At 52.4% G+C, this 13,230-nt stretch overlaps 3 protein-coding genes and 1 non-coding gene across 4 annotated transcripts; 1 reads left to right on the top strand and 3 right to left on the bottom strand.

The window, feature by feature from the left end:
• Positions 1–48: 48 nt before the first annotated feature.
• Positions 49–141, bottom strand: QC761_0089920. Its single transcript has one exon. It is a non-coding gene; the product is annotated as a tRNA-Ile (tRNA).
• Positions 142–510: 369 nt separating this feature from the next.
• TRM12 (S-adenosylmethionine-dependent methyltransferase) lies at positions 511–1,791 on the top strand (the record flags this gene model as incomplete). The annotated part of the gene is made up of 1 exon (XM_062880972.1): positions 511–1,791. The coding sequence occupies one exon, from the start codon at positions 511–513 to the stop codon at positions 1,789–1,791; it is 1,281 nt and encodes a 426-aa protein (XP_062729214.1).
• A 222-nt stretch (positions 1,792–2,013) lies between these two features.
• Positions 2,014–3,682, bottom strand: QC761_605235 (uncharacterized protein). The gene is made up of 2 exons (XM_062880971.1): positions 2,650–3,682; positions 2,014–2,575 (listed from the first exon to the last, which is right to left on the bottom strand). Exons 1-2 carry the CDS (start codon positions 3,035–3,037, stop codon positions 2,055–2,057), a joined length of 909 nt encoding a protein of 302 aa, XP_062729213.1. The 5' UTR covers positions 3,038–3,682; the 3' UTR covers positions 2,014–2,054.
• Positions 3,683–6,615: 2,933 nt separating this feature from the next.
• QC761_605230 (uncharacterized protein) lies at positions 6,616–8,624 on the bottom strand (the record flags this gene model as incomplete). The annotated part of the gene is made up of 4 exons (XM_062880970.1): positions 6,616–8,001; positions 8,069–8,148; positions 8,202–8,393; positions 8,550–8,624. 4 exons carry the CDS (start codon positions 8,622–8,624, stop codon positions 6,939–6,941), a joined length of 1,410 nt encoding a protein of 469 aa, XP_062729212.1. The 3' UTR covers positions 6,616–6,938.
• Positions 8,625–13,230: the final 4,606 nt, after the last annotated feature.

Raw genomic sequence — 13,230 nt, 5'->3', positions numbered from 1 at the left:
CAGAAGCGGAAAGGACAACATGTTCATTCGAAGCCAAAAATTGAGTGTTGCCCAATAACAGGATTGAACTGTTGACCTTCGCATTACTGAGTACTGTTTCCAGTATTAGTACGACGCTCTAACCAGCTGAGCTAATCGGGCTTAAAGGATTGATGTAGAAATTGCTGGGAAATGATTCCCAAGGCAGGCTCTACTGCCAGCAACTGAGATGGCTCAATGACAACAGGCTCATCAGCGTGCAAAGTCCTTGTCTTTTCTTTCTAAATCTAATTCTCAGGTAATTGTACGTAAAACTCTAAGCGGATCAAGCCTAGCAGCGTCAATGTTAAGGCAGCGAGTCAAGCCAACTGTTTTTTCCTCACAAAACTTGGCATCACCTAACAGTGGGTCCGAGCGCACAAAAGCAGGTCTTATATAAGAACTTGTGTTTGCGACTTACAACCTCACAATTCATACTTTCTGTCACCTTTCAACCTTTGATCAGATAATTGAGGCCTAGGATAGCTCAAGATGACAGACACAGTGATAACTCAACATCTCAAGGCGCAAGCCGTGGACCGACCACCCAAAAAGAAGGAGAGTCCCATCTCACTGGCCATCACGCCCTGGCTCAACTCACTACCATCAACTCTCCTGGATTTGCTCAAGCAAAACACAGGGGCCTCAACACTCGAAGAAGTTCAGCAGAATCTTGTAGGCTCGGCTCCAAAACGTTGGGTAGTTTACGAACCCATGGTCCTCCTCCCAAGCGGTAGCTTCACCTCCGAACCCTGGCCCTCCGTCCTCACCTCTCTCTCCACCTTCCAAAAAGAAGACCTATGGACATCCATCCTCGATCAACTCTCCCCACCAAAAGCACCCCTCACCCACCTCGCCATAAACGAAGGCATCCCCCTTTTCCAATCCGATCAACAAGAAGAAAACATCCTCCGCTCCCCCACCGGCCTCCACCCCCTCCATGGCTCCTTCGGCTCCCCCACCTCCCCCTCCTTCCCCTCCAGCCTCTGGGTCTCAACAAAACAAAACTCCCTCACCCAAACCTGGGCCCCCTTACACACCATGTTCTCCCGCGGAAACATCAAGGAAAAAGCCCGCCTTCTATCCTTCCACTCCACCATCCCCCTCGGCTCCCCCCCCCTCCACCCCCACCGCTACCTCCCCCCCGCCACCCTCAACAACAGCTACGCCATCGACCTCTACGCCGGAATCGGCTACTTTGTCTTCTCCTACGCCCGCCTCGGATTGAAGGTCCTCTGCTGGGAGCTCAACCCCTGGAGCGTCGAAGGTCTCCGAAGAGGTGCCCTGGCCAACAAATTCACCGTCAGGGTCATCACAACCCCAGAAGACCTGGGCAGACCGACAAAGGAGCTGATAGCGGGGGCTGAGGAACAAATCATCGTCTTTCAGGAAGACAACCGGCATGCGGCCTGTCGTATAGCTGAGCTTGGCGAGGAGGAGAAGCCCAAAGTGAGGCATGTCAACTGCGGTTTCTTGCCCACTAGTGAGCCGGTATGGAAGGACTCATTCGACATCCTAGTGCAAGGGTTTGCTGCACCGTCGCCGTCGTCAAAACAGGAAGGAGGCTGGCTTCATCTCCATGAGAATGTCGGGGTCAAGGATATCGAGACTCGAAAAGCCCAGATCCAGGGGTTGTTTGACGGCTGGTGTTCTGAGAGCCAAGACGCCACCCTCAAAGCCAATGTTGAACACGTCGAGATGGTCAAGACTTACGCCCCGGATGTTTGGCACGTCGTTTTTGACGTGTATGTCTCTTCGTCTATTACAAACTAGTCTACAGGATCAAGCAAGTTTCCTCCCCCCACCCAGCCCTAGATTTATGTACACATCTAATCATTGCTATTCCGGGGGAAATTCAAGAAGGAAAAAAAAGAAAAAAAAATCCATGAAAGCCGTGCCATATCCATACACGTGTCTGAAGCCTGACCGGACATTGAACCATCCAGTCATCCTCACAAACCCCCAGAATCCCACCATCCCTCCCCCTCGCTCTCCCCTAGATTCACCACCCTAGTTTCCACAGGGTCAAAAACCGCCTAGAGATCCACCCTCCTAAACTTGCCCGGAATATTCTCCTCCACCACCCACCCCTTCCCCTCCCCCCCCTGCTCCCTCGCCTTCTTCTCCCGTTCCTCCCTCTCCTCCTCCTCCCGCTCCATCTCCTCATGCTTCTTAAAGTGCTCAATATCCTCCGGATGCGTCAGATCCTCCAACTTTGTATTCTCATCATGGTACTTCTCCCAGTGATGAATCTCATACTCGTACTCATCATCGCCGTGATGGCCCGGCCCCGTGCCCAAATCAGGCAGCTCCTTCCCTTCCACCAGCAAGTAATGCAAAAACTCGTCTTTGGAGATGAGGTCGTCGCGGTTGGTGTCGATCAGGTCGAGGATTTGGCGGGCGAAGGCGTCGCGCTGGGCGGGGGTGTAGTGGGCGTTGGAGGGGTCGAGAAGGCCGTAGAGCTTGAGGATTTCGGGGGCGTCGAGGTGGCCGGAGGAGTCGAAGTCGTGGAGGGTGAAGAAGGAGGGGGGGTCGAAGGAGGTTATGTGGTGCTCCTCTGGGCGGGGGGAAATGTTGGTTAGCATCTGAGAGATAAAAGGGGTTATTTGGTGATTGAAAAGGGGGACGTACCAGCCATGTGTCTCGTCATCCAATTCGCGTGTGGGTCTACGGCTGGCTTTTGGGAGCCGCCTTCGCCGCCGCCGCCGTGGTTGCCGTGGGCGAGGGCTAGGGGTGGGAGGGCTGATAGGAGGAGGGTTCGGATGTGCATTTTGCTTTGATTGGGAATGATTGGATGGGTAGGGTAAGATGGAATTGTTTTGATAGCTGGAATGTTTACTTTCACCGTTTTGCAATGCGATGTCGTCGTTCGGACCATGTTGTAAATCCCGGGCGCCAAGGCCCGCTTCATCGACGTAAATGTGGTGCTCAGACCAGTAAGAGGCCCGCCCTTTCGAATCCATAACATGGAACCAGGATCTTGCGAATCCTTGCGGTTCCCCCTCTTCCCCAGATCCATCTCCACTTGTCATCAGTCCCAAAGTCCCATGCTGATTCACAAGCTGCGGGATCGGGAATTGCTTATTTTTTTTTGCTCGCAAAAAAGAAGATGGGAAGGCCCCGGGATGTTTGGGGGGGGGGGGTGTGATCATCCTATCGATGGCCTTCCCCATTTGGATGGGCTGGCATGCGCCGGACGAGGCGGCGTCGGCGACCAAAAGCTTTTTTTCTGCCTCTCACAGGCCTCTGGCGGGGCGCAACAATTCTCGTTATTTTTTTACTGCGTATCTTATGTTGCGAGAACCCCGCCAATCACAAGCACAAAAGTGAAGATCGGCCGTCTTTTTCACTTTTCGTGAGAGAGAATGTCCCCCCCTCCCGAGGCTGTTAGAGAAGATGGGGGTACAACACATGTGGCTTCAGATGAAAAGGGCAAACCAGAAAAAGACGCACGTTCCCCCGAGCTGTCAACTTGTCAAACCTGTCAAACCATCCCAACGTTACATACTCGTCTCTCTCTCTCTCCCTTATACCTGTTCTGCCTGCCACGAAGGCAACATGTCGATGACGATGGCAATTCATTCTTCAGCTCATCCCAAGAAAACCCTCATGTTCCTCACACTCTTTTTACTTTCTTTTTCTCTCACGTAACCACTTCTTCAGCTATCCCTCCCCTCTCCTCCCACCCGCCTCGAAGCGAAGCAAGCTGCATGTACGCACCAACAGTTCCCTCGTCTGCAACCACCACAAAGCCCAGAATTACCCTAGATTGGCCGATGACCCAGGCCAAAAAAAAAAAAGGGCTGAAGACACTCCGCAAAAAGCCGCGCGCCAGAATTGTTCCAGAAAGCCACATTGATCACCAATATCTGATCTACCGTCGCATCGGCGCCTGCGGCCCATTGAGCCGGAATCAAAACGCACCCAAGACCATCATGCCGAACTTCTCTATTGGCTATTGCAGACCAAGCAAGATGCATCAAGCCAGCACTCGATTGGAACGACGGCGCGGCGGGCTTCGGGAAAGGGGTAAGACAAACAACAACGAAAAAGGACGGAAGCGCCGAGGCTGCACTGCTCTTCCCACCTTGCGACCTTACGCCAACGGCACAGTCGACTTGAGCTAGGGGGATAGTCTTGTCAGAAAGCCTGCTGCCTTGCGTCAAGACTTTGTTTCTCACTTTTCATTCTCTGCCACTTTCAGATAACACTCCTGGATGTTGGATTCGCATCGGCTCAACACCACAACCAACAGCCCCCAAAAAGAGAATCTCGGTCTTATTCTCATCGGCTAATACCCGAAGCCCACATGACATGTCTGCAGCTTACAGACCGGACTGACGGACTCATGCACGTCAAAGCCATCCCACCCCAAAAGACCGTCGGCACGCAACCAGAACCCCCCTCTTCGGCTCCGATCCAACTCCGGCAAGCAAACCTACGTGTAAGTGGTGCCAAGGGATGAGGGTTCCCTCTCCCCAGCAACTGGGGCTGCTGTTGGCATGCAAGTTGTTACTATTTGGGTTTAACAAGAAAGGAAAAATGGTTCTGGAGCAAACTGGCCTTTTTTGCTCTCTTGCATGCCGCTTTGTAGCCCAACTCTCTTCTCCGAAAAGAGGGCTGGCCTCCCTCCTCTTCCTGACCAACAGCACACGCCCCCCTTTACCTCTCGTGTAGGGCGAGGGGGTGGTTCACAGCAGCAAAGCCACGTTGGATTTGTGCTGCGCTGCTCGGTGTTACTGTTTTGTATTTTTTTGGCTCGAGGCTGCCCTCCACCCCCCCCCACCCACTCTTTTTTCGTTCGGCATTGGTATGCGGTTAATAGCCTGCCTGCTCCTCTCTCACCTTGGTTGTTGTATATCACTTCTGGGGAGTCCTTCCCTTACTCAGAGCCTCGGTTTCTCGTTTCGATATGTACGACTTGATCGTCCGATGACAACTTCGCCTCGCCTCGACGAGATATCTCGGTTGATCAAGACGGCCAGAATCAGCGACGACGACGGATAGATCAGCCACCGACGACGGGGTATGCGAGTGGTCTGGATGAGACCTGACCGGCCTTGGTGGGGGAGACATGTGCTGTCATCACACACTTGCACGTAGAATAACTGGCGACTCTCGGCAAACTTGACCACGAGCCCGTCGAACAAACCAAGTCCCGAGATACGAAGTCCGGCCGCTGGTACGATTGTCTGGAGGAGACACTGCGGTTATGGGAGGGAGTTGAAGGGTTAAGGGGCGTCAAACTTGGAGGGGATCGATTCGTGCGGCTGGTGTCCAACACTCGGCCTTGTCTGCGCAGGACTGAAGGGGGCGCGGCTTGCGGACGGGGTCTTCTTCACCTTCGCGGGGGGCAGTTGGAGGGCTTACTTTTGCTTTGTTTGGCATTGGGCAACAATAAGATGGGAATATCCACTGTGGAAAAGACGAGGAAGGAACGGGTGATCATGATTATGCATTGGTGGAGGAAGGCGCGACCTGTCATCTAATCTGCCAAGAGGAGGAAGCAAGCGAACAGAGAAGTCAATGTCTGCTTTGCTGAAGCTGGGGATGGAGCCACGGGCACCATCAACGCCAACCAACCCACACCAAATCCCGTCTGTTAGACCCCTGAGGAGCGAGAGGAACGGGATGACAATCTTGACATCCGAGGAGAGGAGGATATCAGGTCAGCAGTGAAGGAGACATCAAGATTACCGCTCGTGACAACACCTCGCGGCTCGACATACTCCACGAATCCCCTCGACGGCAACAGTCAACTCGCCACCCATCACCCCCCTCCCCCCTTTTTCAGCGACAGTGGTGGACTTTCGACAAGATCTCACTAAACACAACAACAACAACAACAACAACAACCGAGGACAGCGAGATGAATACGAAAACTTCATTGACAGGTATGTATATATGAAGCACTAAAAGTACAAAGCTATAGACAAGAACTTGATCAACCTCTTCACCACTCACCCACACTCTCTCCTTTTTTTTAAAAAAAATAATCCTCCCAACTTCACCACCACCACCACCACCACCCTATCGTTACAACCCCCAGAAAGTTCGAGTCAACCCTCATCCCATCATTTTTTGTCAGTTCTTCATTACCATCCCTCCCCCTACCCTACCCCTCAACCTCAGAATTAAGCATAATATTCGAAGAAAAAAAAAACATCAAACCATCCTCCCATATCATGAAACAAAGAAAAAAAGAGAGAAAAGAAAAAATCATTGTTGCCTTGTCCCCTTCCCTTCCTTTCCCTTCCTTCCCTTCCTTACCCACGGCCAAGGTATCACACACACATGTCCATTCCACAATTCCATATCCCTCCTCCCTATCCACCCCTAATCACACTCACATACATCAAAAACCAATACGCAAAAAAAAAAAAAAAAAAAAAAAGCATTCAAACAATCAGAAACCAAGTTCATGTCCGAAAAGGAAAAAAAGCTGACAACAAACATAGCAGACAATATATATGAAGAAAATGAAAATCGGCCGTTCAGCATATATCAGAAAACATTCGTAAAGGATGGATTGATGATGATGATGATGATGATGATGATGGTAAAATAAGCCATAAGCCAGCCGACCCCCGACCCCCCGACCCCAAATGTTCCTTTGTGTGTGTGGTGTTCCGGGTTAAAATGCGACAACGACGACAACAAACAACATCAAACCAACAGCCTCCCGTTTGCTCGGCAAATACCTCCACAAGAAAAGAAAAAAATCCAAACCCGCATCACGCGCACAAATACAACTAATGTTACACAAGCCCCAGTCCCCGTCTGAGAGACTGCAAGGCAAGAAAGAAAGAAGAAAAAGGGGGTATTGATGGATGAAGAGAGGAAAAAAACACCAACCCAAAAAAAGACGAAATCCAAAATATGCAACAACATGCAACATCACCACTTTTCCACCCAACCCCTTACATCGACTCAATCCTCGCACTGGGCAACTGCATCCCGTCATCAAACTCCAGCTTTGGCCCCGCCCCCCACGGATCATACACACCACCGGCGGCATACCCCCCAATCGTCGCCACCTCGACCGGAGGCTGGTAAACAGCATGCGCACCGCTATACCAATTCTGCTGCGGCTCTTCCTCTCTGACCGGTTGCGGCTCATAATACTTTTGCTCCTGAGGTTGGCTGGTTGGTTGGGCCTGGGCTTGCTGGGGGGGGTACATGTTCTGTTGTTGTGGTTGTTGCTGCTGCTGCTGCTGCTGTTGAGTCTCCACCACTGGGCTCGTCGCGTGAAGAGCATATGTCGCTGCTTGGGCGGGAGGGGCATGAGTGTAAAACCCTTCTTGGGTGGAGGGGGACCGGCCTGATCCGGCCGAGAAGCTGGATGGGCTTGACTGGATGGAGGCGGCAAGACCGGGGGCGGAAGGATAGGTCATCTCAACGGGGGCTTGGCGTGGGATGGTTTGGTATTGGGGGGCGTGCTGGTGGTGGTGAACCTGAGGGGCGCCAGGGTGGGGGTTGGTGTTCATTGTTGCTACGCCGGGGTTGTTGGAGTCCGCGACGAAGTAGCTGTGGTGGGGGAGGGAGGACGTCCTCTGCAGCACGACGGGAACGTTTTGGTGGTGGTGATGTTGGGGAGGCTGGGGTTGTTGTTGTTGATGGTGGTGGTGAACAGCTTGGGGGTGCGGATCCTGATGCAGGCCGTGGTATTCAGCTGCCCCGCCAGACGACAAAGAATGGCGGTGTTGGTTGTTGTACTGCTGCTGGAGGCTGTACCCGTTCATGTGCTGGCCAAAGTCGGCGAAGCTCGCGGCACGCTGGAGATGGTGGCCGTGGGGTCCCATCATGGGGATGTGGTGATGTTGCTGTTGGGCTGTGGCCCAGGGCATGGCGGAATGGCTCTTTGGGGTGGAGGGGGAGTCCTCACTGCCCGTGTCGGACATGGAGTCGTCGAGCTCGGAGGAGTGGATGCCTCGTTGGTGAGAGCGGCGTTGGTGCTTGACCATGGTGGTCTTTCTGCAGAAGCTGCTTCGTGTCAGTGAACCCGGGGTCTGTGGACAAGTGTCATAGCTCCAAAGGTGGGAAGTCTCACCTCTTCAAGCAGCCGTCATGGGCGCACTTGTACGGTCGCTTGCCGGTGTGGATGCGGCGATGTCTGGCAAGACTCGAGGACTGCACTGAAGTCAGTATACCGATTCTCACCATCAACGCAAGCAAAAACTCACGTCTGAGAACCTCTTCCCGCAGCCATGGTGTTGGCACTGATGTGGCTTCTCGCCAGTGTGCGTCCGGATGTGAACCGTCAACGCGCTCCGCTGGATAAAGCTCTTTCCGCATCCTGGCTGGTTGCACTGATACGGCCGCTCGTTGGTGTGAATCCGATAATGTCTTTGGAGATCTGACTTGCGGTTGAAGCTCTGTTTTTTTGTTTCTCATGTCAGTCAAACCATGAACCTCTCTTCTCCCGAAACCAAACCCCACGATGGTCACAGACACCACGCCCCGACAACAAACACCCTGCCACCGCGCGCACGATGACCGCCACCATACAACAAAAGAACATCAAAACGCACCTTACCACACCCATCCCAATCGCACTGGAAAGGGCGGGCCGTGGGCTCGTTATCAACAAGCTCCATGAGTTCCATCTTTCCTTCTCTCTCTTCCCTCTCTGTTCCTTTTTTCCTTTCCTACTTTTTCGATCGAGCCCTCTCTCTGTCGTGCGCAAAAAGGTCAAAGGCCTTGGAGCTGGTCAGAAACACACAGAGGCGCACGTTCTTCCTGCAAACTCCTCTTCTTCTTCCTTTCCTTATAAGTAGGGCAACTCTATCCCGTTTCGCCCCCCGCTCGTGGTGGTCGTGTGGAGGTGTGATAAGCTCGTCCAAGGATGTTCCCAACTTCCTTCCTCAAAATAAGCTTTCTTTCCCCCTCCCAAGTGGCGATGATGATTAGCAAGTTTGTTGCAGGTGGTTGGTTGGTGATGTGTACGTCGAACTTGGGTGTACCCTTGTATCTTCTTCGGAAGAGGCGTCCGGGCTGCCGCTGCGTGTGTGGTTTCCTCTCCGTCGTTCCCCCTTCTTGTTCCTCAATATTATTGCAAACAAAAATACCCCCCCCAAGAACAACCTTTTTCAAAAACGAATGAAGAGCTGTGTTGGTGGGGAAAAACTGGTTATTAACTTTTCCTTGCGCAACAGAATGGGCCGTTGATGGAGCGAAGCGTCCAGCGCAAAAAGGCGGGGAGAGATATGCAGCGCGGTTGGGTTCTGATGACGACAATAGAGAGTGTGTGTGCGTGTGTGCGAGGTAGCGGGGACCCAGGCGGAGAGAGAGAGCGAGGGAGGGAGCGAAAAGTGAGCACAAGCAAAACGATTGCGAGCTGAACACTTTTACTTCTCTCTCAAGAAATTTCGTTTGGGGCCGGGGAGAAAAGGGCGTATTGATGAAGGGGAGGTTATTGTTCTTCGCTATGGCAACGGGGTGGTTGGTTTGTTTGGTTGGTGGTGAACAAAAATTATTTTGGCTTCAGGGCCGGGTCGAAAATCGGCGTGTCAGCTGGGACGGTACGAGCAACGGGAGCAAAGAAACTCAAACAACAACTGTCATCACTCCGCAACAACAAGACGACTACACAACACAAAAAAACAACAACAACAACAACAACAACGAATTGGGACGGAAAAGACACAACCGTGCTGTTATGTTATGTATGTGTATGTGTGTGTGGATGTTGTGACGGAAGAGACAGACAGAAGCGGCCGGCAGCAACAACGCAAAACCCAGAGAGAAGACGAGGCGCGGAGTTAGGATGACGGACGGCGCGGGTCAAAGCCAAAGTTCCCTTTTATATATGTATGTATATATAAGAGGTGGGAAAAAGAAAATAAAAGAAACCGCACCGGTGACGAAGTGTTGGCAGGTGAAGGGGAACGGATGATGGGGAGGGAGGTGAAGGTTGGTTGGTGGTGGTGGTTGGAGGGGGGAGGGAGGCTGGTTGTTATGAAGAAGGTTCAGCGCCGGCTCTTCGTCTCTTTTCGTTCGACACACCCCCAGCAAATGCACGTTTATGGTAAGCGAAAAAGCGTGTTAAAGCTTAGGTGAAGGAACACACACACAGCAAGACTGGGGCAGCAGCACTGACACTAGCCTAGGGAAATCTCCGCCCACGTTGTGAAATGAAAAAAGAAGGCAGACGGGAAGGCCGGCGCTGATAGGCCAGTGGCCGGGGGGGAGTGAAGGAGGATGAAGGGGGTGAGAATAAGTTTGGTGGAGAGAGACCAAAAAGGGACAAGACGTTGGAGTCTGGACGAAGTGGAGAATATGAACGGACTGGGGTGAGAGGGGTGAATGTGGATGATGGAGCTAAAGCCAAGTTGGGGCTAGAGAGCCAAGAGAAGAAGTATTCCGTACCTTTTTTTTTCGAGGCCTGTTCTGGTGCTACGCTGCTGCAGTAGGGCGACCGACGGTGCGAGTAAGGGCAGGGAGCGCTAGTTCGGCAGGTTTGGCCGTTCCACCTTTTGGGGAGGGGATGGTAGGGGCGGGGGTTGGGTGTGTGTGGAAGTGCGGTTTCGAAATTCAAAGCTGTCTAGGAGCCGGCGTGTGTTAAGTTTCCGAAACCAGCACCAGCATAACAAGAGAAAAAAAGAAGGATAGGGGGACGGATGGAGGGAGGGAGGCAGGTACATGGGAGAAGGAGGGGGGGTGTGGCAGGATGGATGTGGGGGACTGCACAATTCAAAGTCAGGAACCACTCACACACACAGGTCTTGCAGATCGTCGAGTGGCCTCTTTCTGAGCTGCTTCTGGGCCAGGTCGAGTGCCGAAATCAGGGAAGGGCCCGGATGATTCCTAACCGTTGCTGTCAAGTGAATCGTTGTGTTGCTGTCAAGGTATGCTGGATATCTCGTATCGTACTGCGCACACGCGTGTATGTGTGTGTGTGTGTGTGTGTGTGTCGTCCCAGCTTCTCTCCCTCTACCTTTTTTAAACTATCTTAAAGTTGGAGCTACTGAACGGCGCCCGTTCAAATCTGTCGTAACGGTTGACCTGCCAAAAAAGAAAAAGATGGGCTGGCGGATGCTGCTGCTGCTGTTGTCGTTGTTGCTATTTTACTCTCACTTTTCTTTCTCTCTCTCTTTTTCTTTTTGTCGTTTCTTCTGTACGGTTTTCCCTAAGCTCCGAAATTGACCGAGACAGGCAGCGGGAACAGGCGCGCGGCGGCCGGCTGATTTTTGTTGTCAGCCCTGTAAGATATTGACAGGGTTGTTGGCTGCTGTGCGGTTGTCAACCTCTCAAAAGTTTCCGTGAGGTTGTCTTCCGATGATGTTGTCGTTGTCGTCGTTGTTCTTTTACACTGGGGCAAAAAAATAAAAATTAAAAAAAAAAAAAAACAAACGAGATGAACAACAAACTCCTTTTTTGGTCTGGGTGGGAAGGGGTTCCTCGTGGGTTATGTATCCACGCAACGCAGGGGAAAGCGAACCCGAGCAGCAGAATGAGAACCACAGATTGTTGTGTTGGGTTGTTAGACGAGATTGGACACTAACGAGGAATGGCTCTCCCAATTTTTCTCGTGGACGGCATGGGTATCTAGAACCCTTGGTGGCGTGCGTGTTGTCTGATGAGGGCTATAAGATCGAGGTTGCTATACCCTTCGGGGTGATGATGGGTCTCCCCAAGCCTCCCTCGCCCGCCGGCCGTCCAAAATGTGAGGAGAGGTCACAAAATACGGGGAAGATAGGTCAACCGCGCGGTATGGTGATGGGTTTGTGCTGCGAAAAGGGACGGACGGCAGGATGTTGAGCCCTAGGGAAACCGCAGCACTGCAACGTCGAGATATCTCTCTGTACAGTAGCAGTGGTCGGTATGAACGAGGGACGGGAACTTGTCTGATGTGAAAGGTGAACAAAGCCCGAGCACACACCGCATCCACTCTAGACAGCTCGCTCTAGATGCTCTCCTGCTACTATACAACCCTGATGCAGAGAAAAAACTGGTTCAGACAGTGGGCCAGACGTGGCTCCGGCGATCTCGCTGTGGCCTGGGCTCGGGTTCGTCAAAGATGGGGAGTGGTATCCTCTGTTGCAAGAGGTATAGCGCTCTCTCTTGTAGAAAGGATCCAAAAGTAAGCCGTGTGTGGCGGCCGCGCGGTGGTGACAAGGTGTGCTGCTCTTGAGTCGTGTTGCGTCCGTCTGCAAAACACAGCACGCGGTTGGTGCAAGAAGAAGAACCCCGCGATGATTATACAATCCAACCTGCAGACCTTCGTCCGGGCGCAAATCAGGTGCTCAAGGTGCGGCAGCGAGAGTCACCTCTTTGCTGTGCGTGAGGGGTTTCCGAATTGTTGCAAGGTGAAGAAGAAATCTGGCCGACGGCCGTAGCATTCGTGATATCTCGCTCCAACGTTGGACGTAATGTGCCGGAGCTAGTCAAGGTCAAGAATTTGGGATCCGGGATCCGAACGGCACGGTAAGAAAAACAGGTGAAAATGCTTTTCTGTTGGGTAGGAAGATTGTGTGTGTTTGTACCTAACCTTTCCCTCCCCCCCCCTTCTTCAGATATACATATGAATCTAGAGGACCGCCCGGATATGATATTACACGGCTAATAATAACAGAGATGATAAGAGACAGGAAAGTAGGTAGAAATCACGAGTGCCGATCAAAAGGTGTGCCGTGTCCCGTGTCTTTCTGTTGCTTCTCTGTTTCCCGTCGCCGGTCCACAACGATGATAGTGGCAGGGAGGAGGGACGGGACGAGCGAGTGGTGAGTGAGTGGTAGAAGGCTTGCTGGGGACGGCTCCCCCAGCTTCACCTAGGTAGTCGGTCATCCCTTTCCAACCCCCCTTGGGACTCCTGCAGTTCCCAGCCCGCAGCGTTGCTTTTTACCTGAGCTTTCCTCGAAACGGCAAGAGACCAACATCGCTCTCATCCCAAAGAGGAACTTCCCTTAGGGCCAGCTGAGTGTTATCGAACAGGCAAGGTCAGGTTCAGAGATTGCCTGCCTGATGACGGGCCCTGCAGGAAGCATGCAGCTCTCACACTACGGAGAACAAAAAAAAAAAAAGAGTAACAAGAAAAAGCAAAGACAGAAAAAAAAAAGGAGAAAAAAGAGGAGAAGCGGTCGCCATCAAACCTCGCTTCACTCTTCTCGTTGGCGTCAGTCGCGTCAGTCTTAACCATTCGGGCTTGCAGCCCCTATCCCTTGCTAGCAGCATGCCACTAGCGCAGACGACAGCGACCGGAAGTAGCCTGTC

The sequence above is a fragment of the Podospora bellae-mahoneyi genome, chromosome 6, assembly GCF_035222275.1.
Source record: "Podospora bellae-mahoneyi strain CBS 112042 chromosome 6, whole genome shotgun sequence".
Classification (NCBI taxonomy): Eukaryota; Fungi; Ascomycota; class Sordariomycetes; order Sordariales; family Podosporaceae; genus Podospora; species Podospora bellae-mahoneyi.
Note: the sequence above shows the minus strand (reverse complement) of the source record. Positions and strands in the feature narration are given on the sequence as shown.

Bases quoted from the DNA above. Each gene is read 5' to 3' on its own strand.
- QC761_605235 (XM_062880971.1), bottom strand. From the start codon at position 3,037: ATGGATCTGGGGAAGAGGGGGAACCGCAAGGATTCGCAAGATCCTGGT. The intron at 2,576-2,649 runs GTACGTCCCCCT...CCCCCCGCCCAG, and splicing joins GATGACGAGACACATGGCTG to AGGAGCACCACATAACCTCC.